This window comes from Asterias rubens, chromosome 14 (assembly GCF_902459465.1).
Source record: "Asterias rubens chromosome 14, eAstRub1.3, whole genome shotgun sequence".
In the NCBI taxonomy this organism is placed as follows: Eukaryota; Metazoa; Echinodermata; class Asteroidea; order Forcipulatida; family Asteriidae; genus Asterias; species Asterias rubens.
Genome location: NC_047075.1, coordinates 6,650,562 through 6,676,426, shown reverse-complemented (window position 1 = coordinate 6,676,426; position 25,865 = coordinate 6,650,562). Strand labels below are relative to the sequence as shown.

General features: G+C 39.1%; 2 protein-coding genes across 2 annotated transcripts; both read right to left on the bottom strand.

The window, feature by feature from the left end:
* Positions 1-137: 137 nt before the first annotated feature.
* LOC117299608 (MAM and LDL-receptor class A domain-containing protein 1-like) lies at positions 138-3,117 on the bottom strand. Its single transcript, XM_033783157.1, has 4 exons — positions 3,023-3,117; positions 1,854-2,087; positions 675-815; positions 138-295 (listed from the first exon to the last, which is right to left on the bottom strand). The coding sequence occupies exons 1-4, from the start codon at positions 3,078-3,080 to the stop codon at positions 138-140; spliced, it is 591 nt and encodes a 196-aa protein (XP_033639048.1). The 5' UTR covers positions 3,081-3,117.
* Positions 3,118-6,573: 3,456 nt separating this feature from the next.
* LOC117299607 (MAM and LDL-receptor class A domain-containing protein 1-like) lies at positions 6,574-17,454 on the bottom strand. Its single transcript, XM_033783156.1, has 6 exons — positions 17,403-17,454; positions 15,859-15,984; positions 13,047-13,199; positions 11,097-11,330; positions 8,914-9,048; positions 6,574-6,719 (listed from the first exon to the last, which is right to left on the bottom strand). The coding sequence occupies exons 1-6, from the start codon at positions 17,452-17,454 to the stop codon at positions 6,574-6,576; spliced, it is 846 nt and encodes a 281-aa protein (XP_033639047.1).
* Between the last annotated feature and the right edge of the window lie 8,411 nt (positions 17,455-25,865).

Sequence of the window (25,865 nt, the reverse complement as noted above, 5' to 3'; positions counted from 1 at the left end):
ACAAGCAGGGTACTTAGCGCTGACCTGGTTGAGCCCCCAGAATGGAGCCGAAGCTATTCGAACGTACCGGAACAGATAAGGGTCGACCCGGGTAAGCTAATCAACGGCACCCATAGTTATAACAAATATAACAAAAGTTATTTAACAAATTTACCTATTGCAGTGCCGTATAAGTTATACCAAAAACTGAACGTTCTACTGGTGCTGGGGGTGGTCACCACGGAGGGACTTAACAGAACGGTTCTTTTTGATGTTCCTATACTACTCTCAACGTAGATGTAAGCACCATCTTCAGCTGAAAGGAAACTTATCATTAGGCTAATTAATAGGTAGCTGCAGCAAAAGGGCTTGTCCTAGCCCTACACTGCTCAAACACAGGTGTCATTACATAGATATAACCAGAATGAGGTTAAAATATCACTAATTTCCGCAAAACAATTTACATTGGTGTTTATTTTGAGCCTAAAAGAAACAACTCATTAGGCTGGATCATACAGCTTACATGTATATAGTTATGAGAAGTTAATATAAATTGGCAAGTTTGTGTCAATTGCCGATTGTCACATGTGTTGCTTGAAGTTAGCTTGAACATAAATTCGTCATCATGCGCTCGGAAAAATATACAGAAACACGTTGTTTTTCCATATTCCACTCACGCTTATGTGATATGTTACCTTGAGTTCTATCATATGCCGGCCCTGTTCCTGATGTGTCGGTACTTCCTTGTTCAATTGCCCAGTTTGTATCGTCATCGTTAGACTGGCTCCAGCCACAAAAACCATCTTGGAAGTCGCAATCAAAATCTTCACCGCCTACTGTTGAAATAAAAAAGAGAGACAAAAGTTACATGTGGTAGAACTTTCATGGTGCCATACAGGACAAATTCATCGAAGGATTTCTGAGTTTAGCCAAAATAATTTGGAAACTTAAAGGCGGTGGACACTAATGGTAATTGTCAAAGACTAGTTGGTGTAAAAAGACAAATTTTGGCCCTGATCAAAACCGAAAGGAAAATATTCTGAGACCCCTAAAAATGAAATTTTGAGGGCAAAAAAATAAGTTTTTGACACCAGATATGGAAAGAACAATGTTGGCCCTAATCACAGCCGAAAGGAAAGTTTTCTGAGACCCCTGGCAAGTTGACATTTTGGGGTCCAAAAATAGGGTAAAAATGTCAATTTTGCAAGTTCTAAAAACATACTGTAATGCATGATGCAAAAATAGCACAAGGGTGATATTTAAAGCAATAATTTGTTTTCTCAAGGAAGGCCAAGGATGATACTTTGTAGTGATATATAAGGTTTTTTTAAATAATTTTGCATTTTGGTGAGGTGGAGTTGTAAATATGAGCTAAAAAACAGTTCTTCAAACCCCAAAATCGGCCTAAAATGGCCAAAAAACAAAATGAGCCGTAACCATGGCAACGGGCTAGATATAGAATTGAAACTGCAATTTTGTTTACTTGTACCCCAAGGCCCTTCCACCCACAAAGTATAAAAAAAAATCATTTTTGCCCGTGAGCAACTATGTAAATTATTTACCTGAACTGACTCGTCTGTGTTCAACCCCAATTTTATTACTTAGTTCACAGCAACTTATGATAAAAAGAAAACATAGGCATGTATTTATAACAACACAATTAAGATATGGAAAGGTTTGCGGTAACATTATTTACTGACTATATTTAGTGAGTTTGGGTTGTTCTAAAACGAACCATTGGCTTCAACTCGGCGTTTCCCGCAAACCTTTCCATATCGTACTTAACACAATTTAGATTAATGAAAAAAAAAACGTACTTATGACAGGAACACACTATGTATTATAAGGTTTATAGACTTCCAAAATCACAATACCTGCAGCAGAGCATGCTCCTTGTGTTATTGAGACATCATCAATGGCGTACACATCACTTGATAGAGCCTGCTGATTGGCTGCTAAAGCAACAGTGAAGTTTGCTGATTGGTTGGGTATTTCAGTCATAGTCTGTAGCCATGCCCTCCTACCAGTCTGATGCCCTTGAATGCTAGCTATAGGAGTCTGGGTACCAACACTCTCCGTAGAGGGATAGGCGTAGACATCAATCGAACCTTGAAGAATAATTAAAGTCAATTTCATAGGTATTGTTACTTGCCAAAGTTATTACAATTTTGAAATGGACTAATTTTGTATTCATTCCTGACTTTCAACAATGTTTTAACATGTTCACAAAAAAAAGTCCTCTTCAAAATAATATAAAGATCTATTGATCTTAAATCTGATTTCACCTTCACACCAATTTGTCTTCGCACTGAATACTGAGTACTTCCCTTAGTTCTGTAAACAAACTAACAGACAAACTTCTCTGGTGGGATTCAAACCCAAAACCTTTGCAATTCTGGTCGTTGGTTTGAATCACACTCGAGTAAGCCTGTGATTTTTTTTTTAAACAGAACTCGGGGAAAGTATTGAGTTTACAGTGTTCACCCTGATGCAAATTTAACATCTATTAAATCATTTGCAGTACCTGCTGCTAAAACATAGGATTCGAACTGCCTCTAGCTACCGGGCAATCTCTGTGGTCTAGTTGGTATGACACTGCTGTAGAATTGCAAAGGGGGTTCGAATCCCATCCAAGTAACATGCCTGTGATTTTTCACAGAACTCGGGTAAGTACCGAGTATACAGTAATAAACACACATCGGTGTATATGGGTAAAAACCAAAATGAATATAATTTTGCTCTGAAAAAGTCAAAAATGATGCATAAAATCCCCATATAAAGGGTGTGGAGACCCATTTTTCTCTGAGTGAAAGTCCTCAGATAATTTTGATAACGGCAAGTTTTTCATTGGAAAGGTATCAAATACAACTAATAATAATAATAACAATAGCCACCATTTATAAAGTGCAAAAAGCAGCGGCATCGAGGCGCTGTTAACAAACATTAACAATCTTAAGCAACAAAATAGACAATCTAAAAAATTCTAATGCTACATTAAAGTTAACAAACACTAAAAGAACATTTACAACTGAAATCAACTTACCTACAGTTTTCAGCGGAAAAGAGTTGTACCAGAAACTGAGACACCAAGATTGTGCCATGTTTTCTTCAACATACACAGTTGGGCTTATTAGATAAGATTTCAATCCAGTGGTTAATCCAAACTCATTGTAGAAGACATACACTCCGGTATTATCTGAAAAAAAAGTATGGCCGAAGCTATAAAGACACTTGACACTATTGGTAATTGTCAAAGACCAGTCTTCTTACTTGGTGTATCCCAACATGTGCATAAAATAACAAACCTGTGAAAATTTTGAGCTCAATTGGTCATCCAAGTTGCAAGAAAAAACACTCTTGTTGCATTACTTTGTGTGCTTTCAGATACATAATAAAAAGATTCAGCCGAAGTATTTTATTATTTGAGTGAGGAATTAACTCTTTCTCAAAAACTACATTACTTCAGAGGGAGCCATTTCTCACATTGTTTTATACTATCAACAGCTCTCCAAAGCTTGTTACCAAGTAAGGTTTTCATGCTAACAAATATTTTGGGTAATTACCATTATTGTCCAGTGCATTTAGGGGTTGTGTATTGTAACGTACTGCCAGGGTCCTTGTTTGCTCTGTGGCCAAACGCAGACAGAAAACAAACGAACTCAAATTCCGTTCAATATGAAACACACTGATTTATTTAATACTTCGAGAAGAACAACTTATTCCATGCTCACTCACTGAACTCAACATTTGGTCTGTCTACACAGCTTAATCATACACAATACATTGCTAGAAAAGGCGCCAAAACAACGCATCCGGTCCGCGCACCTGGATAATCTCTTATAATTATGTTATACAATGTTATACATCATCGATAGTTCGTCCAATCACAGAACAGTTCACCAAAAGTTCAAGCCAGCTGCCGTGGGAGCGTTGTCCTCCAAGATCCGGCGAGGCCGCTCCAACGCACCGGCGGGGCGCACAGTTTCAGTTCGTTACAGTATGATGTAATTGAAATGAATTGACTGAGCTGAACCTAATATTTTAATATAGTATGAGTCAATTAATTCAATGATGGCTGGCTTTTTGGTATAGGCTGTTGGTACACCTACATATGTTCGTCTGCCCTTGTTGCTCCTTGTTTTTGTGTATCTTGTGTTTAGGTTAGGGCATGGAAAGGTTTGCGGTAACGTGTAATGACTATCTAAATGAGTTGGGGTGGTTCTGAAAAGAACCGTTGGTTTCAACTCGATATTTCGATCAGTATGCTCTGATTGTCTTCTGGAGGTTAGGGTACAAAAGCCAAGGCTTCACCCAATTTTTAGCTTTGCACTTCTGATTTTCGAATAATGTTTGCTACTGTTAACTGTCTATGAAACACCTATTAATTATGTGAAGGCATTAACAAAATAAATATTTTATTGAATTATATTGAATTGAATAGACTTTAGACTATAGGTTTGCAGCCAATTTAACCACCAATCTATTGTATTTCGCCCGAAATCGAATGCTACTGAAAAGGGTCATTCGTTTTCGTTTTATGATTAGTCAAATGTAATGTTGCGTCATTCGATTTAACAAAATAATCATTCAATTTAGCAATTCATCAAAGCAGCATTCAAAATCGCAGACGCTTCTTGAGGCGTGTGTGTCACGAGAAAGAATGTTGATACGCTAAATTGAACAGAGTGCTAAAGGAATTTGACTCACTCAAAACGAAACTGAATGGCCGAATTCTGAATTTGAAACGCAGTAACAACTGAAGAGGCAAAACAGCTTTAATTCGAACGAATGAAAATGAAATTTACTGCTAAATTGCCGAATTTGACCGAGAAAACCTATAATACTTAGAAATCAAAATCAAATCTTATCATCCAATCAACATTTTTGTTCATACAAACACAATATACAAATACAAACAATAGGATTTTGCAAAGCTGGAAACTGTACGGAGGCAATAACACTTACCACCGATTGTGTGATCTACCAATGGTCCATCTGAGAGCTCTCCTTCCCGTAGCTGCCATTGAGAGTCGTCTTCAACCACAAATGTCCATCCACAAGGTCCATCGTCAAAACTGCAATTAAAACTCTCAACTCCTAAAAACATCAATAAATACAATTGATTTCAAATTAATGTGCATTCTGTAGAAAGGAGACTCTTTACTCTTTGGTGCACAAGGCGGTCGCTAGCGGCCACCAAAGACACGTCAAATTGAACTTTGATCAATGGTCATAACTTAAAAACTACAACCCCCAAATACACCGTGCTCATTTGATTGTTTGAGCTTTATTCTTTTTAATGTGATGTTCATCAGGGGGTGCTATTAAAAAAATTGAGAAAAATACGGTTGAACACTAGACCCAGTGACTGGGGCACTAGATTCCTTTTTTCAAAATTTTAACACTTAAATATCAAAATTTTGAAAAAAGGAATCAGGCGCCCCAGAATGTCAAAATTTCAGAAAAAGGAATCTAGTGCCCCAGTCACTGGGTCTAGTTGAACACATACTTGTTTTGCTTTATTTTTAACTAATCTGTAAGACCTGTGAGAGGCAACTGCTGGTAGGTTAATTTATTTTGTGAAATTTGATCTCATTTGAATGAAAATGTTGAAAGAAAAGCTGTAACGGAAACTACACAAAATTACATACTTACCTGTATCTGTTGATATCGTTATGTCATCAATTGCGATATCTGATGCAGTTGGAAACCCAGTCGTTGCCTCAAATGCAATCTTAAAGATCACAGTATTTGATATAACGATCTCTTGCTTCAGCCATTCTGTAGCAGTTGTTCTTTGTCCACTCACAGTGAAGATCTCAGCACCATCGTTAATGCTACCACTAATTGGAGTCTGATACACTTTCAAGTTACCTGTTAGACAGGAAAAGTAATAAACTCCTGCCGTTTCAACCCTAAGCACAGCTTGTCTGAGATATCACACACACACTACTTACACACTACAATACAGTGTGCAACACCTGGGCCCAATTTTATAGAGCTGCTAAGCACACAAATTTGCTTAGCATGAAATGTCTTCCTTGATAAAAACAGGATTACCAACCAAATTTCCACGTGATTTTCAGGATAAGCAAACAACAGCTGATCAGTAACATGCAATATGCAATAAATGGAAATTTGTTGGTTTTCCTGTTTTTATCAAGGAAGAAATGTCATGCTAATCAAATTTGTGTGCTTAGCAGCTCTATAAAATTGAGCCCTGGACCCATTTTCCTAGAGCTGCTTTTAAAATCAGAGAACTACGCTGAACACCTTCCTGTTAAGCAAAAATAAGCAGGATACCAGTCAGATTGTACATGTGTCATGGTACTTTAACTGGTAGTTTCATCCTAGTTTTGTTGCGCTTAGCTACTTTTTGTGCTTAAGCAGCTATATGAAATTTGGCCCAGGGGTGCCATTAGGAGAATATTGATGTGTACTGAAGTCAAAGTTTTGGTTGCTGAGTCAAAAGTGGTTAGGTTAGAATTCATGCTTGGTGCTCTTCACCTAGTTGTAATTGTGGGAGGAGGAGGGTGAACTTTTACCTTTGGCAGAACATGCACTTTCAACTAAAAGTACAAATGAAGAAACGTTTTAAGTACCTACTGCACCACCAAACATATTGTACCAGAAACTGACCACTCTGCTTTGGCTGAATCGAGTCACTACATCTAGACTTAAGAGGACAGCCTTGTCCCCAGAAGATATACCATGAAGATAGATGTATTTTCCATCAATAGCTGAAGGGAAACAAATTTACCAGATGTTTAAATGTTAATAAGCCATTTCACACTAGGGGTGTCGGGAAATGGGAGTGTCAAAACAAAGGAGTGTCGGAACAGAGTAGTGGTGGATCATAGGGGTGATGCATCATGTTTGTCACTGGCACTTCATTTTTTTTTTTTTATAAATCAAAACAAATTGTATTTCTTAATGGTTTTTCAGTAATTTTTAACATACATGTAACTATTTTTTATGAATCTCTTTATTTAAACTCAATTCAGCTTGTAGCTGCGATGTTTGAATGTTTTTTAATAAGCCAATAATAATATAGGGGTATCGAAACAGGAGACATTCTATTTCGGTATCGAAACATACTTTGGGGTGTCGGAGAAATAGGATGGTCAAAACATTGGGGTGTTGCATCATTGGGTTGGGGTGTTGCATCATATAGGGGTATCGAAACAGGGGTTCATTGGGGTATTGAAACATACTTAGGGGTGTCGGAACATAGGAGTGTTGGAGTTGGAATACAGGAGTGTAAGAACAAAGGAGTGTTGCATCATACAGGGGTATCGAAACAGGGTTCATTGGGGTATTGAAACATACTTAGGGGTGTCGGAACATAGGAGTGTTGGAAAACAGGATTGCCAGAACAAAGGGATGTCAAAACATAGGGGTGTCAAAACAAAGGAGTATCGGAACAAAGGGGTGTTGGAACATCAGAACCTCTGGGTAATAGAACATGGGTAATGGAACATAAGTTTAACGGAACATTAGACCTATATAGGACTCTTCCTATCTATTAAGACCCGTTTCTGGGGCGGACAAAATTCAAAGCTTCATAACTCAAATCTTACCTGCAACAAGCCACTAATTTCAACAAACTCACATTCCATGGCGGCATACATTTTTCTGTGGTGGGTTTTGGTCCTCATATATTCCTCACAAATCCGTTATTTTCGTGAAATAATGCAGCTCCCAAAATAAAAAAATTCCCATTTTGATCGTTTTCTCACAGTGTTGTCTGTTGCTGTGCGTACGCGTATACACTCGCGTGCAAGACGCATGATGCAGACGCATGTATTCTTGGGCACCGTATCTTGACTGCACAGCGTTAAACACGCAAACGCAACGCAAGATTTGCGCGTCGTGCGTCTTGCGTACACACGGCAGACTGTGATTATTTCATGAAAATGACGAATTTGTGAAGAATAATTGATGATCAAAACCCACCGCAGAAAAATATATGCTGCCATGGAATGTGAATCTGTTGAAATTAGTGCTTTCTTGCAGGTAAGATTTGAGTTATGGCTTTTAAAATTTTCCGACCCAGAAATGGGCCCTGATATCCAGGACGTCACATAATACGAAAGTGTAAGGCCGCCAGGGCTAACGGAACATAGGAGTAACGGAACATAGGGGTTTCAAACATAGGCGTGATTGAAAACAGGATTGCCAGAACAAAGGGGTGTCAAAACATAACATAGGAGTATCGGAACAAAGGGTTGTGGTGTCAGACATGGGAGTATCGGAACAAAGGGGTGTGGTGTCAGACATGGGAGTGTCGAACAAAGGGGTGTGGTGTCAGACATGGGAGTATCGGAACAAAGGGGTGTGGTGTCAGACATGGGAGTGTCGGAACAAAGGGGTGTGGTGTCAGACATGGGTGTGTCGGAACAAAGGGGTGTGGTGTCAGACATGGGAGTGTCGGAACAAAGGGGTGTGGTGTCAGACATGGGAGTATCGGAACAAAGGGGTGTGGTGTCAGACATGGGAGTGTCGGAACAAAGGGGTGTGGTGTCAGACATGGGAGTGTCGGAACAAAGGGGTGTGGTGTCAGACATGGGAGTGTCGGAACAAAAGGGTGTGGTGTCAGACATGGGAGTGTCGGAACAAAGGGGCGTGGTGTCAGACATGGGAGTGTCGGAACAAAGGGGTGTGGTGTCAGACATGGGAGTGTCGGAACAAAGGGGTGTGGTGTCAGACATGGGAGTGTAAGAAAATAGGGGTGTCCCAACAGAGGGGTGTTGGGTGTCCGAACATGGTTACATGTATATGGTTAATGTTAGGACTAGGAAAATACATAAGGTTGACAGAACATTGGGGTGTCAAAACATAACGGGTGTCAGAGCATTCGGGTGTCAGAGAGTAGAGGGATGTAAACATAGGGGTGTCAGAACATACAGGTGTAACCCTTCTGCAACTACTTACTTCCAATGGTATGGTCAAACATCGGGCCGGTGTTTGAGTGGGCTGTACTTCCCCTCTCTATAACCCAGTTGCTGTTATCATCAAGTGATTGGCTCCACCCACAAAATCCAGCCTCAAAGTCACAATCAAAGGTTACTGTCAAGATCAACAGACGAAGATTTACATTAATAATTCAATTCAATTAATAGGCAATAACATCAGTAGGCCAGCTCCATATAATAATACTTGTAATAATAACAATGATTTAGCCTTTCAAGAAAGACTCTGCTTGGGTCAAAACGTCTGGCCATTTACAATGTTTTGCATTTATACCATCGGTCCATTTGGTTGTTAAAGCCATTGGACCCTTTCGGTACAGACAAAAAAAAAGTTACAGATTTACAAATAATTTACAGGGTTTACAGAAGGTAATGCTGAAAGACTTCTCTTGAAATATTAGTCCATGAAATGCTTTACTTTTTGAGAAAACGGTAAAACAATATAAATTCTCGTTAACGAGAATTACGGATTTGTTATAAACACATGTCATGATACGGCGAAACGCGCGAAAACAGGAGTGGGTTTTCCCGTTATTTTCCCCTGACTCCGATGTCCGATTGAGCCTAAATTGCCACGGGATTGTTATTTTATATATAAGTTGTGATTTACGAAGTGTGGGTCTTGGACAATACTGTTTACCGAAAGTGTATAATGGCTTTAAGTTGTTTGTATTTTGTCAATAATTTAACAATAACAAGATTTTATATAGCGCTTTACCGAAGGGCATTTCAACACGCCTCCAACCTTATTACCCCTGGTCACTATAGGCCATTTAATTCATTTCTTTTCATCTCAGCTCCCTGGGGAGTATACAGCCTGTGCAACAAAGCTACTAAGCTACATCAATTAATCACAAGAACTATCTCTACCCTCACATGTACCCATTTACCCCTGGGTGGAGAGAAGTTAGTTAAGTGTCATGCTCAGGGACACAAGTGTAATGCCCAGGACGCAAAACCACACTCTGCTGAAGAGAAACACTGTAGAGCTTGAGCTCAGGGCTCTTTTCTTTGACCACGACACCCTTCGTAGGCAATTAGCCCAAGGAAAGGTGGACACAAACAAAAAAGTACACTGTCTGGTTTGGGTTTAAACGGACATAATTTAGTGCAAAACAAATTATTATTATTATTATTATTATTATTATTATTATTATTTATTCAGCCATTTCAACAGTACATGACAATACAAAATACTTCCAGATGGGTAGGAGAAACAAAAGCTAAATAATTACTGTGGTCCATAGACCTGCCTCCCCACAGCTTGGTGTAATACAAGTAATAAAACGAGTAATAAAATATGTATAAAACAATTTATGTACAAAAACAAAATGTACAAATAAAACATGTCTATGTATATCAAAAGTTGGCAACTAAAACAAAAAATAGTAGTGTACCTTATGTCGTTAGATTGGTGTAGTGGTATCCCTCGCTTTCCCCATCTAGGACCCTGGTTCGAATCATGCCGCTGTCACTAATGTAGATTTGTTTTTCAGTCCCTACCAGACTGCGTGGGTTTTCTGCCTGGTGAAAGTATCTGGGTCATTTCTCCCACATCTACAAGTGAAACTTCCTTCCTTGTTTTTTTCTCTTTTGAGTTCTTGGTATAGTACAGTGATTGAATTTGATTTCTGAGGGTCGTGTTGGTTTCACAACTAGAATAAACAGTCTTGACACTCCTGGGGTGACAGGTCTTCTGGAACTCTCTACCACTTAATCTTAAATCTTATCTTTGTACCACAACATTCAAATCTCTTCTCAAAACTTATCTTATGTCACAGGTTTTCAAGGATTAATTGTGTTGTGTCTGTTTTTCTGTGTTTTTGTTTTGTTTTTGGTTTTACTGCGCCTTGAACACCCAGCAGGGTGGATATGTGCACATTACATGTACACCTCTTATTATTATTATTATAAATGAAATGAGAGTACTTTTTTCATTGTCAAAACCCGGTTCCTGCGAATGTGAAGCGAATATTGATGACACAACACTGTTTTCACTGCAAATATTTTGCAAGAGTTGAGCACAGCTCAACTGTGGCAAATTTATTCTTTATACATTTGTGACGCTACATTCGCTTTTGCAGTCGCAGGAAGTATGAACCAAGCTTTAGAGTTTGTTTAAATATGAAAGCAATCTGTACTCACAGTTAACGTGACAATCTCCTTGTGTTATAGAGACATCATCAATGGCATAAACATCACTTGATAATGGCTGCTGATTGGCTGCTAATGCAACAGTGAAGTTTGTTGATTGGTTGGGTATTTCAGTCATAGTCTGTAGCCATGCCCTCCTACCAGTCTGATGCCCTTGAATGCTAGCTATAGGAGTCTGGGTACCAACACTCTCCGTAGAGGGATAGGCGTAAACATCTATTGAACCTATTTGAAAGATAACAATAGAAGATACCGCTGCGATAATAAGAGTTAAAAAAAAAAAAAACTAAATTAACTTCTAGGACTGCACAACCATTATTATGTTGTTCCATGTCGCACAGGGAGTGGTTAGGGGCAGTTGCGTCATAAGAAAAAAAAGGATTGATAGATGGGATAAAACTTTATGTATGGCGCCACCACTTTTCACTAATTTTTACAAAAAAGGACATCTCTTGTTGAGGTAAATTACATGTAGATACTATATTATTTCAGGTAGAATGAAAAAGTGGTGTCGCCATTTAATACAGACATTATTTCCACTTTTCCTTAATTATAGATTTATATGGGAAAGGCCAAGAAAAGAAAAATCAGTTACAAGGCACATTACAGCACTTTCTTTATTCCATAAATAAAAAAAATAAAAAAAAATTGTAACAAAATATTTTAAAAATAGTTAAAATACAAATTTTTCTGAAATAAAAACAAATTTGTGACACATTGATGTACATCACACATACATTTGTAGGGCCTACAAACTAATTCAACATTATACAAGTCAAAGTGTGGAGCGGCAAAACTAGTTTGTATAAAAAAAAATACATTATCAGCCTGATAGATAATACACAGCACAATAGTGTCTCCATTTTAGTGGTAGATTGGGTACACAACCAGTTACCACACAACGCAATAAAACACCTCACAAACATTAAACCAACGGGAAAACCATGGGAGTATATTGTAGTCTATAGTCCAGCATGTTTCGTGGATTAGTAAAAACAACATACGAACAAAATACATACAAATACACCGACATTCCAGCAGGATTGAGACAACTATTACGGCAAACTAAGCTCCAGATTTCCATCCAGTCGTAGTTTCTACACTGAATTCTACACTGAATTGTGCGCACATGCAAGGCTAAGCTGTCATTCCGAGGTATGTCAATACGCAACACGTGGTTGCTATAAGTTTTACGACTGTTTGAGTATCGCCAAACATACATTGTACAAAGGTGTTGGAACTTGGATCAGTAATAATAGTTCTCAAACAGCCGTGGTTGGGGCGGCTAGGTGCACAGACTGAAGAAGGAATTGATTCAAGAGAGGGCGCTATCAGAAGTAATTTGTGTGCGTTATAGCTTGGTGAAAATACTATGATCTCATGTGTTTCACTGAGAGGTTTCCCTTAATACCTGGTGTAAATGAGAAATAATTAAACAAACAGGCACATTTCATTACATTCCTCTGCGAACTAATCCAGTGTAAATCTCACAATTTCATATTGTAAACAGATTATTAAAGTAAGTTGAATTGAACTGAATTAAATTAAATCTTTAATTCGTCAAGTATATAAAAAACATGAAATTTAAAACCCCTTTAAACAGCAACACATAAAATATTAAAATGTAAAAACTGCACAAGTTAAACCACAATATCACAGAAAACAATAACCTTAATAAATAAAATAACAATATAAAACTCATTACATTTTATTAACAAAAACATTAAAACATGAAAGAGTAGTGGGCCCCCTCCGCCAAACTAAAAGATGCCAAATTGCACAGGAGATGCCGGAACAATTAAACAATTAAAAGACAGTGGGCTGGACGCAACGTATACATGTAGTTATCTAATAAAATAGGTATCAATACATAGTACAAGTTCAAATAGTATAATAATTTGTAATCTAATTTACTACCAATCATCACATAAGTTTTCTTACCCATCTCTCGTTTAGGGTAGGAGTTGAACCAGAAACTCACACACCATCCGATCCCATTACCGTTTGTTATGACGTCAGGACTCACGAGAATGGCCGACTTGCCAGAACTTGTACCGCCAAAATCATCAATGTAGTAATAAAACCCCGTGCTGCCTGCAAGTTAAGACAATATTGATTTAATAATAAAAAACAATAAAAGGTATTGCGCTTTTACAAACAATGGTTAAAGCGAATAACAAAGAAAATGATAAATCAAAACTACATGTAGCTCGAACAAAATAATTAATCTACTATTTAAAGGCAGTGGACACTATTGGAAATTACTCAAAATAATTATTGGCATAAAACCTTTCTTGGTGACGAGTAATGGGGAGAGGTTGATGCTATAAAACATTGTGAGAAACGGCTCCCTCTGAAGTGCCATAGTTTTCGAGAGAAAAAGTAATTTTCCACGAATTTGATTTCGAGACCTCAAGTTTAGAACTTGAGGTCTCGAAATCAACCATCTATACGCACACAACTTCGTGTTGCAAGGGTTGTTTTTCTTTCATTATTATCTCGCAAGTTCGATGACCGATTGAGCTCAAATTTTCACAGGTTTGTTATTTTATGCATAATGTTGCTAGTCTTTGACAATTACCAATAGTGTCCACTGCCTTTTAGGGAAGAGATATAAGTTTTACGTTTTTCTTGTGTAATAACACAGGAAGATTTGCAGAGTCTGAGAAGGCGTATTTGCCACAAGTTAGTCTGGACTCATGAGTTTTATTCGCAGAAAGACGGAGTCCTTGACGGTGGGTTTGGCGAAGACGAAACATAATTATTAGACAGATAAGGTGGAGCAATGCTATTCAAACATTAACATAAAGTCACCTGAAAGTGGTATTTTTGTCAAAATAAAGCTTATGTCACTAAAATAATGTGTTTGGATGAGTGGAATATGAATGAACAATTAACTATTAAGGTTTAACAAAAATATGTTTCCATGTTATTTACACATTTGAAAATAAGCCCGACCCGAGAGGGCGCTGTTCGCGACGTCAATCGAGGCGTGATGAATCGCATGCAGTGCCAACACAAGATGGTGACGCTTGGCGCAAGCTAAAACATGCCCTCAAAGTTGAAACAATACCTGATTTTCGTTACGTCTTTCAGGTACCTTCTTCGACTTCCCCAATAGGTGGAAAATTGTTGGGATGGCGTCATGTTTTAGAAAAGAACTTTTCTTTTCTTTCTTCATGTTAAAATGTGTAGTGTATTCCGGATTCTCGAAGCACGACGGCTCGAAGTGTTTGCTGCACAGCGCTGTAGAGAAGATTTGCAAACTGACCCCATCTTTAGTTGATTTGCTTCATCCAGCAGCAATACACCTGGTCGACATTGCCGGAAAAATGCAAGAAAACAACTTTTTCGAAACGTACAAACTCACGACTAGGAATTGAATGTACTTGCACGTACGTGTGTTCGGTGTTCGATCGAGGCAAAGTCTGCCTCGATTGATGTCACAAAAGGGGTAGGCGGAGTCACCCCCACACAACTTTATTTATTTATTTTACATAAAGATCGTAAAAAAAGAAAAGAAAAAAAAAAAGATTTTTCTGCTAAGGAACATAATTATACTCTAATGTTTTTATTTATTTTATATTTCCAGGTGACTTTAAAAACATTTATATAGAAAAGTTTTGAATTTGATGCGGTTCTTCCTGGGAAGCCAGTGTAGTTTAGCGAGTAACGGAGATCTACTCTCCACAGTATAGAAGTCATATGAAAGATAAAAGATACATGAATTTCACTCTCCAAAAAGGCCAGCACAAGTTTAAAAAACATCTCAAATTAATAAACAACTAGAAAGGGCACCAGATACATTGCACAAGAAACAACAGATTTAAAGGCAGTGGACACTATTGGTAATTACTCAAAATAATTATCACTACAAAACCTTTCTTTATTACCAGTAACGAGGATGGGTTGATAGTATATAACATTGTGAGAAACAGCTCCCTCTGAAGTGAAGTAATTTGCCACGAATTTGATTTCGATTTTGGTTTAGAACTTGAGGTATCGAAATCAAGCATCAGAAAGCACACAACTTCGTGTGGCAATGGTGTTTTTTCTTTCATTATTATCTCGCAACTTCTACAACCGATTAAGCTCAAATTTTCACAGGTTTGTTATTTTATGCATATGTTGAGATACACCAAGTGAGAAGACTTGTCTTTGACATTGACCAATAGTGTCCACTGTCTTTAAGAATAAAAACCTAATACATAGCCATGTTTGGCCATGTATACAACAATATAAAAATAATATTGTGTTTTGTCCACTAAAGTTGTTGAAAAAAAAGAAGGTATACCTTGCCCTTTAAGCCATTGGACACTTTCGGAACAGACCAAAAATTAAAAGTTCACAGATTTACAAAATAACTTACAGGGTTTACATAAGGTAATGGTCGAAAGACTTCTCTTGAAATATTATTCCATGAAATGCTTTACTTTTTTAGAAAACATTAACATAATATCAATTCTCGATATCGAGAATAACGGATTTATTTTAAACACCATGTCATGACACGGCGAAACTTTGCGAAAACAAGGATGGGTTTGTCCGTTATTTTCTCCCGACTCCGATGACCGATTGAGCCTTAATGTTCACAGGTTTGTTATTTTATATAAGTTGTGTTACACGAAGTATCGGCCTTGGACATTACTGTTTACCGAAAGGGTCCAATGGCTTTAAGGTGTAGGCCTATGATAGGGTCATTCATTGGAAATGGCAACGAAACAAAATTATGTTTGTTTTATTGAATACTTACCGCCGACGTTATAGTCAAATAATGGTCCTTCGGCTACGTCACCTTGGGTGCGAACCCAGTCCACGTCATCATCAGTGGATTGTATCCATCCACATGAACCATCTTCAAAGCTGCAATCAAATGTCCCTAATGGAAAAGATGGCAAACAAAATTAATAAGAACTAGACATGTAGTGTTTGTGAACAAACACAAAGCAAGCTGTTCCGTGTTCTTTTGATTGGATTATGAGCTAAATTGACCAAGGAGTCTATAACTGAAAAAAGACGAAAATGCTGAATAGTGTCTTGAGATATGGTTCCACTTCTGGTTGACCCGGAAAAAGAGGTCAACTTGAGTTCACGGTTTTTCAAAATTAATCTCCAATCTCAAATATTACTACATACAGTTAACAAACTCGGCCGTGTTTTTCATGAGATATGGTCCCTCTTCCGGTTGACCCCCAAGTAAAGGTCAACACGAGGTCATGATTTTTCAAAGTTTATTTGTAATTCCTAAGGAGTCCAAAACTGAAAAAAAGATTGAAAATGGGTTGTATAGTACTTGAGATATGGTCCCACTTCCGGTTAGGCCGGTAGTAAAGGTCAACATGGGGTCACGGGTTTTCAAAATAAATACTTATGTCTAAGGAGTCTATAACTGAAAAAAAAAGTTTGAAAATCGGTTGTGTAGTTCTTGAGATATGGTTCCACTGCCGGTTGACCCGGAAGTAGAGGTCAACTTGAGGTCACGGTTTTCAAAATTAATCTTCAATAGACTGTGCAGGTCTCACGCAGATTTGAACTTCCGGGACCATTGTGGTTCCAATCTTATGGAGTTTTGCGTTGGGGAGATTTTGTTTCGTCCATTACTTTAGTTTAATATAGTTTATGACCATAAAAATTACATATATGTTGTTAAAAATGTAATACTAATTAACAACATATATAAAAGTAAAAATAAAGTCAACATAATAACGAAGAAAACACGATATTTGAACTTGACCTCAGGTCAGGTTACTTGTAAAAAATTAAGAATTTGTGCTCATCTCCGATCACGAAACTTACGCAGACGCTTGTTTTGGTCGCGCGGGGTAAAAAGCTTTTTCATTGGTCGTTTAGGCGTCGGCTTCCTCTTTAAACTTCTAATTTCAGTTGCAACAAGGTGAAGGCCATCAAAAATTGTATGGTAATTACACCCCATGCTCAGATACACCTTTTACGCTTAGACACAACTAATGTGTATTTTTTTTCCCAAAATCCTATAGACCCTAATCTTAACCCTGACCCTAGTAAACAATGAGGTTTCTGGGGAACTATGGGGTTGTCGGAATAGGTTTGTCGGAACAGGGATGTCGGGTTACAGAGCAGATCAGGAAATTTGCTGTCCGGGGATTCCGTCACCCTCAAAGAAAATTAACGTGGGCTGTAAGCGGAATGGTTCAAAAGAGGGCGCTGTCAGAAGTAGTTTGTACACAGTTCACCTTGGGAGGGGGGGGGGCAGAATCTCCTGTCACAAAGGCATTATTACATGGTTAGTGTTATAATTTATTAATAAATATTGTATACCTTGTCCTCTGGCCGCAGTCACCAATAGAAGAAGACAGATAAACCACTCCATCATCACAACCAGAACGTGCAGCTGTCGAAAAAAAACCAAGCAGAAACAAAGAAATAACAAACAAACAAACAAACACTTAAACAAACACTTAAACAAACAAACAAAAAACAAACAAAAACACTTAAGGGACCATGGATAAATTATGTCACGGGAACGACCGCGTCGCGACGCGTTCCTTCGCGTGACAAAACGAACAAAAGAAAAACTACGGAGTGGAACGCGTTCTCCTCAACCACCGGGTCTCGAGGAAGACCCACTGTATAACAAAGGAACAATGGGTGTAGGCCGAAAACCACTGTGAAGTTATAATCGGCTTATCTGGGTAGATAAACCCAAGTTGTAGCCCTTTTCACACAATAAGTCAAAACACAACCGCAGATTAAAAAATTAAAAATACTACGTCTTTGCACGACCGCCATGCAAAATAATCCCCCAAAGTAAAACAAAGTCAATAGGAAAAACATCTTACATTAAACAGTAAAACTATACTCTTTTTTGTACATCCAAGGTGTCCAAAATGTTTCATGTTTGAACAATGAAGCCAACACGTTATGAAGTTTTTCTTAAACACGCTTAATATTTCCCAAGGAACTGCTGAAAATTCACCACGTTGCACAAGGTACCAGCGACGGCGCCAATGTTGTATGAGTTTAGCTCGGGCACCAACGCTGGTTAGTATTGCAATTTTCGGACACCAGATTCTCCCGAAAGTCTTAATCTCAAGGCGGTTGAAACTAATTTCGTAAGCTGTTGCGCAATTTTTCCAACGGAGGGCGGCTCTCCCGCTATCACATTGTTTAGGAAAGCCCTCTAGCGTTCAATGTTTCATGCATTATAGTTTGTTGCACGCAAAGTAACAAGACTACTAGGCCTGACTATTGAAAACACTGTGTGTGAGTGTGTCGCTGGATATAGTGTGTTTGTGTACTACGATGTAATTTTGCGTTGTGTTTTGTGTGATTGCGAGCCGGTCAGCATGATTTCGCGGTACCTTTATGAACGAATCTTGTAAGTGTAATCATCTCTGTAAACACGGGTCCTAATGTAACAATTAGATGTAGATACAAAATAAGTTGGCGATGATTTCAAATTTAAGAATAATAGTCACCACTTCAACTTGTTATGGCAGTAGCATATTATTGTATTGGCTTTGGCAAACTTGAGGGTTGGCTGTACATGGACATCTCCAACCCATTGTCTGGTGTATACCTGAGCTAGACCGCAAACACTAATCCTTCACCCCTTCGTGGCTTACTTGCAAGCTGCCTTGTCCATGTAATCTGAACAACAAAAGGCACCAACAATAGAGTTCGATGATGAGGGACCTTAAAAATCAGTGAAGCGCTTAATCCATCTTTGGACGGGCGCGTGACAATTTTGGGACGGACTCGTTCTAGAACGAGTCTGACCGCGGGCGGCCGCGTTCTTAATTTATCCATGGTCCCTAAACAAACAAACAAAAACAGACAAAAAACAAACAAACAAACAAACAGACAAACAGACAGACAGACAGACAGACAGACAGACAGACAGACAGACAGACAGACAGACAGACAGACAGACAGACAGACAGACAGGCAGGCAGGCAGGCAGGCAGGCAAGCAAGCAAGCAAGCAAGCAAGCAAGCAAGCAATCAAGCAAGCAAGCAAGCAAGCAAGCAAGCAAGCAAGCAATCAAGCAAGCAAGCAAGCAAACAAACAAACAAACAAACAAACATGATCGTCGACCCGCATCAGTTTTGTTTACAGCAGGAGACCATACCATGCTGTATTTTATTTTGACAAACCAGCCGTCGATTTCACCAAACCCTTCTTTACTTAGGATTAATCTTAGAACTCAGGACGGGTTCAGTTCCGTATCCAAATACGACGCATTGAACCCATCCTAAGATACAACAATTTCGAGTAAGGATTAATCGTATATGTTTATTTCGTGAAATCGGCTGTTGACGGTGTAACTTTAGTTTAATTATGTTTTTTGCGCTGATCGGAGTTTACCCATCTTATAAACCCCGAGGCTGACTGGAAGTGTTTTTTACCTGTCCCTTCAAAAGCACTCGACACTAATACTCAAATTCAATGTGAGGTCTCGAAATCAAGCATGAAAGCACACACTTCGTAAGACAAAAAGGGAGTTTTGTCTTCCATTGTTACCTCGCAACTTCGACGACCAATGAGTTCAAATTTTCACAGGTTTGTTATTTTTGTGCATGTTGAGATAAGTGAGAAGACCTTTGACAACAACTACCTGGTGTCCAGTGCCTTTAATGGGGCTGCGTATAATGGAATAATATTAACACCTATTTCTATGTTATACTATTAGTGAGTGTTTTTTCCCCTGCACTGAACCCAATGTTCATTTTTACCGAACACTTAATTCTGTTTTTACAAACCACGCCAAACCTATTTATTTTGAGCCTCTGCAAAACCGTTCCTATCAAGTGTGACAATATTGTTGTTCACGGCACGAATCAGGACGGAGTTTGTGCACGCCTATACGAACACCAGTGATAACCTAAAAGCACAGAGAAAAGTACAATATAAAGTACGTGTGACTTTGGCGCAAAACGTGCCCGGATGAATGGACACGCTTCTTTACTAGGACTGCGGTTTCCATGCATTAGTGAACTTTCAAAAACAAATTAGAAATAGGCGGGGTTGTAATTTGTTGATTTGTTATTGCCCTATTGGAGTTTCTAGTCAGTAGAACAAACAGCTTGTGGCAGCTTATAAAAATTGAAACCCATGACGTCATCACCCATGCTATACTTTGGTTTATTCGGCCATTTATTTTGGGAGTGAAGTTAGCTGCGTGTGATAACGTGCAACGTTTGTACCACGGAGTTTACAGTTACGTACACACAGTTTGGAATAATTTTAAAAAGTTGTAACCCATGACGTCATATTTTTTATTATAATAGACTTTTTGTTGGTTCGGCCATTTTGGGTGTGAGGCTAGTATCCGACCACGGCTACAGCTTTTGCTAAGGTTGTTGCTAGGGACGTCAACGCATCATGACCAACTCGACCGACCCTAGGCAACGTGTCCATTGAAATAATGTAGTTGCGTACACGCTTTTTAAACGACAGCCTTGGCACAAATTCAATGCTCTGCTTACCACCGGACTATGCACATACGGTCGCCATTCTCCGTACTGTGAAAGCGAAAATGCATTGAGCATCTCCCGATCCCCGTATCTTTCATTTCACGTGGAGAATCTGGTGAAATATACGTGTGATATGCATACAAGCAGGGGGGTACACATGTACGTGTGTGATGTGGGTGCAGACCAATCAAAATACACGTTAAAACGACCAGCCCAAAAACAAAAGGAGACTTGCATCTACTCCTCATTATAACCAACAAAAAAGTAACGAGGAGACAAAATGGGACCACATGGCCCAATTTCATAGGGCTGCTAAGCACAACTTGCTTAGCGTGAAATGTCTTCCTTGATAAAAACAGGGTTACCAACCAAATTTCCCGTTGTTGCATATTGCCTAGGTAATACCAATTTAGTTGTTGTTTACTTATCTTGAAAATCACGTGGAAATTTGGTTGATTATCCTGTGTTTAACAAGGCAAAATTTTCATGCTAAGCAAATTGATGTGCTTAGCAGCTCTCGAAAATTAGCCCAGACCAGACCGAATATACTTGGAAAATCAACTGCATGCGGGCAGCCTGATATCAATCATCAACATTATCGTCTCGCAAATAATTCGGTGGTTATGTCCGAACTCAATTAATTTTAAAGGCACTGGACACTATAAATTGGTAATTACTCAAAATCATTATTACTAAATACTATATCATAACAACTTACTTGGTAACGAGCAATGGAAAGCAAAAATTTGCTTAAGCATGAAAATAGCTCGCTTATTTTACACATGTTACGGGCAAAATTTTCATGCCATATACATTGCTTGTGACTTGTATTTAGCTGTTGTTTACTTAGCATAACAATTGAGTGGAGTCTTGGCCGGTAATCTGATTTTACTAAGCAAGGACTTTTTCGCTTAAGCAAAATTCTGTGCTTAAGCAGCTTTATGAAATTGGGCCCAGGAAGTACACAACTTGTGCGGCAAAGAGTGTTTTTCTTCCATAGGCCTTAATCTCTTGCAACTTCGACGACAATTGACTTCAAATTTTCACAGGTTTTTGTACATTCATTATGTTGAGTGAGATGACTGATCTTTGACAATTACCAAAGATGTCAAGTGCCTTTACGAGAAGAAAAAAAATGTGCCAGCCAGATGTAAATTTTGTAAAGAAGTTGGCGAAATCGGCGAGTTCGGTGGCGCAGCAATCACTACAATCAAAGTGCATCACACAAAAATGACGTACAGACCTATTGTTACGTCATTATTTTATCTTTGTTCGTTATGCCTAAATCAAATTATTGTTTTTAAAATATTTGGATCTGAGAAACATAAAAGCTGAACTTGAAATCGATTTTGTCGACGTTTTTTGTCGCTTAGCGATATTAGCACAGTGCTGAGCGTGATTCCAAATGACTGCTGCCGGGCATGAGCGCATGCATGGTGGACGGTCAACATTACCGAGAGGCACGGTAAGTTTGCAAGATGGACAGTGCGCGTAGGTCGTTTTCATTCCATCCGTTGTCTTGAGTGTATTATATTTTTAGGCCGAAATGTTTAATCTATAACAGCAAGCACTGGATAGCCCTACTATAAATGCTTCTTTTGTGCGATTTGTTTATGTTACCTTCTTATATGAGTGAAGACGTAAGGGCTTCGAACCTTCTTATATGAGTGAAGACGTAAGGGCTTCGAACCTTCTTATATGAGTGAAGACGTAAGGGCTTCGAACCTTCTTATATGAGTGAAGACGTAAGGGCTTCGAACCTTCTTATATGAGTGAAGACGTAAGGGCTTCGAACCTTCTTATATGAGTGAAGACGTAAGGGCTTCGAACCTTCTTATATGAGTGAAGACGTAAGGGCTTCGAACCTTCTTATATGAGTGAAGACGTAAGGGCTTCGAACCTTCTTATATGAGTGAAGACGTAAGGGCTTCGAACCTTCTTATATGAGTGAAGACGTAAGGGCTTCGAACCTTCTTATATGAGTGAAGACGTAAGGGCTTCGAACCTTCTTATATGAGTGAAGACGTAAGGGCTTCGAACCTTCTTATATGAGTGAAGACGTAAGGGCTTCGAACCTTCTTATATGAGTGAAGACGTAAGGGCTTCGAACCTTCTTATATGAGTGAAGACGTAAGGGCTTCGAACCTTCTTATATGAGTGAAGACGTAAGGGCTTCGAACCTTCTTATATGAGTGAAGACGTAAGGGCTTCGAACCTTCTTATATGAGTGAAGACGTAAGGGCTTCGAACCTTCTTATATGAGTGAAGACGTAAGGGCTTCGAACCTTCTTATATGAGTGAAGACGTAAGGGCTTCGAACCTTCTTATATGAGTGAAGACGTAAGGGCTTCGAACCTTCTTATATGAGTGAAGACGTAAGGGCTTCGAACCTTCTTATATGAGTGAAGACGTAAGGGCTTCGAACCTTCTTATATGAGTGAAGACGTAAGGGCTTCGAACCTTCTTATATGAGTGAAGACGTAAGGGCTTCGAACCTTCTTATATGAGTGAAGACGTAAGGGCTTCGAACCTTCTTATATGAGTGAAGACGTAAGGGCTTCGAACCTTCTTATATGAGTGAAGACGTAAGGGCTTCGAACCTTCTTATATGAGTGAAGACGTAAGGGCTTCGAACCTTCTTATATGAGTGAAGACGTAAGGGCTTCGAACCTTCTTATATGAGTGAAGACGTAAGGGCTTCGAACCTTCTTATATGAGTGAAGACGTAAGGGCTTCGAACCTTCTTATATGAGTGAAGACGTAAGGGCTTCGAACCTTCTTATATGAGTGAAGACGTAAGGGCTTCGAACCTTCTTATATGAGTGAAGACGTAAGGGCTTCGAACCTTCTTATATGAGTGAAGACGTAAGGGCTTCGAACCTTCTTATATGAGTGAAGACGTAAGGGCTTCGAACCTTCTTATATGAGTGAAGACGTAAGGGCTTCGAACCTTCTTATATGAGTGAAGACGTAAGGGCTTCGAACCTTCTTATATGAGTGAAGACGTAAGGGCTTCGAACCTTCTTATATGAGTGAAGACGTAAGGGCTTCGAACCTTCTTATATGAGTGAAGACGTAAGGGCTTCGAACCTTCTTATATGAGTGAAGACGTAAGGGCTTCGAACCTTCTTATATGAGTGAAGACGTAAGGGCTTCGAACCTTCTTATATGAGTGAAGACGTAAGGGCTTCGAACCTTCTTATATGAGTGAAGACGTAAGGGCTTCGAACCTTCTTATATGAGTGAAGACGTAAGGGCTTCGAACCTTCTTATATGAGTGAAGACGTAAGGGCTTCGAACCTTCTTATATGAGTGAAGACGTAAGGGCTTCGAACCTTCTTATATGAGTGAAGACGTAAGGGCTTCGAACCTTCTTATATGAGTGAAGACGTAAGGGCTTCGAACCTTCTTATATGAGTGAAGACGTAAGGGCTTCGAACCTTCTTATATGAGTGAAGACGTAAGGGCTTCGAACCTTCTTATATGAGTGAAGACGTAAGGGCTTCGAACCTTCTTATATGAGTGAAGACGTAAGGGCTTCGAACCTTCTTATATGAGTGAAGACGTAAGGGCTTCGAACCTTCTTATATGAGTGAAGACGTAAGGGCTTCGAACCTTCTTATATGAGTGAAGACGTAAGGGCTTCGAACCTTCTTATATGAGTGAAGACGTAAGGGCTTCGAACCTTCTTATATGAGTGAAGACGTAAGGGCTTCGAACCTTCTTATATGAGTGAAGACGTAAGGGCTTCGAACCTTCTTATATGAGTGAAGACGTAAGGGCTTCGAACCTTCTTATATGAGTGAAGACGTAAGGGCTTCGAACCTTCTTATATGAGTGAAGACGTAAGGGCTTCGAACCTTCTTATATGAGTGAAGACGTAAGGGCTTCGAACCTTCTTATATGAGTGAAGACGTAAGGGCTTCGAACCTTCTTATATGAGTGAAGACGTAAGGGCTTCGAACCTTCTTATATGAGTGAAGACGTAAGGGCTTCGAACCTTCTTATATGAGTGAAGACGTAAGGGCTTCGAACCTTCTTATATGAGTGAAGACGTAAGGGCTTCGAACCTTCTTATATGAGTGAAGACGTAAGGGCTTCGAACCTTCTTATATGAGTGAAGACGTAAGGGCTTCGAACCTTCTTATATGAGTGAAGACGTAAGGGCTTCGAACCTTCTTATATGAGTGAAGACGTAAGGGCTTCGAACCTTCTTATATGAGTGAAGACGTAAGGGCTTCGAACCTTCTTATATGAGTGAAGACGTAAGGGCTTCGAACCTTCTTATATGAGTGAAGACGTAAGGGCTTCGAACCTTCTTATATGAGTGAAGACGTAAGGGCTTCGAACCTTCTTATATGAGTGAAGACGTAAGGGCTTCGAACCTTCTTATATGAGTGAAGACGTAAGGGCTTCGAACCTTCTTATATGAGTGAAGACGTAAGGGCTTCGAACCTTCTTATATGAGTGAAGACGTAAGGGCTTCGAACCTTCTTATATGAGTGAAGACGTAAGGGCTTCGAACCTTCTTATATGAGTGAAGACGTAAGGGCTTCGAACCTTCTTATATGAGTGAAGACGTAAGGGCTTCGAACCTTCTTATATGAGTGAAGACGTAAGGGCTTCGAACCTTCTTATATGAGTGAAGACGTAAGGGCTTCGAACCTTCTTATATGAGTGAAGACGTAAGGGCTTCGAACCTTCTTATATGAGTGAAGACGTAAGGGCTTCGAACCTTCTTATATGAGTGAAGACGTAAGGGCTTCGAACCTTCTTATATGAGTGAAGACGTAAGGGCTTCGAACCTTCTTATATGAGTGAAGACGTAAGGGCTTCGAACCTTCTTATATGAGTGAAGACGTAAGGGCTTCGAACCTTCTTATATGAGTGAAGACGTAAGGGCTTCGAACCTTCTTATATGAGTGAAGACGTAAGGGCTTCGAACCTTCTTATATGAGTGAAGACGTAAGGGCTTCGAACCTTCTTATATGAGTGAAGACGTAAGGGCTTCGAACCTTCTTATATGAGTGAAGACGTAAGGGCTTCGAACCTTCTTATATGAGTGAAGACGTAAGGGCTTCGAACCTTCTTATATGAGTGAAGACGTAAGGGCTTCGAACCTTCTTATATGAGTGAAGACGTAAGGGCTTCGAACCTTCTTATATGAGTGAAGACGTAAGGGCTTCGAACCTTCTTATATGAGTGAAGACGTAAGGGCTTCGAACCTTCTTATATGAGTGAAGACGTAAGGGCTTCGAACCTTCTTATATGAGTGAAGACGTAAGGGCTTCGAACCTTCTTATAT

Excerpts from the sequence above, each read along its gene's own strand:
- LOC117299607 (XM_033783156.1), bottom strand. The coding sequence starts at position 17,454 with ATGGAGTGGTTTATCTGTCTTCTTCTATTGGTGACTGCGGCCAGAGGA. Across the intron at positions 15,985-17,402 it reads GACTGCGGCCAGAGGACAAG|GGACATTTGATTGCAGCTTT; the intron begins GTATACAATATT and ends CTTTTCCATTAG. Across the intron at positions 6,720-8,913 it reads GTTTGACCATACCATTGGAA|CTATTGATGGAAAATACATC; the intron begins GTAAGTAGTTGC and ends GTTTCCCTTCAG.
- LOC117299608 (XM_033783157.1), bottom strand. The coding sequence starts at position 3,080 with ATGGCACAATCTTGGTGTCTCAGTTTCTGGTACAACTCTTTTCCGCTG. Across the intron at positions 816-1,853 it reads AGGAGCATGCTCTGCTGCAG|TAGGCGGTGAAGATTTTGAT; the intron begins GTATTGTGATTT and ends TTATTTCAACAG. Across the intron at positions 296-674 it reads GGCATATGATAGAACTCAAG|CTGAAGATGGTGCTTACATC; the intron begins GTAACATATCAC and ends GTTTCCTTTCAG.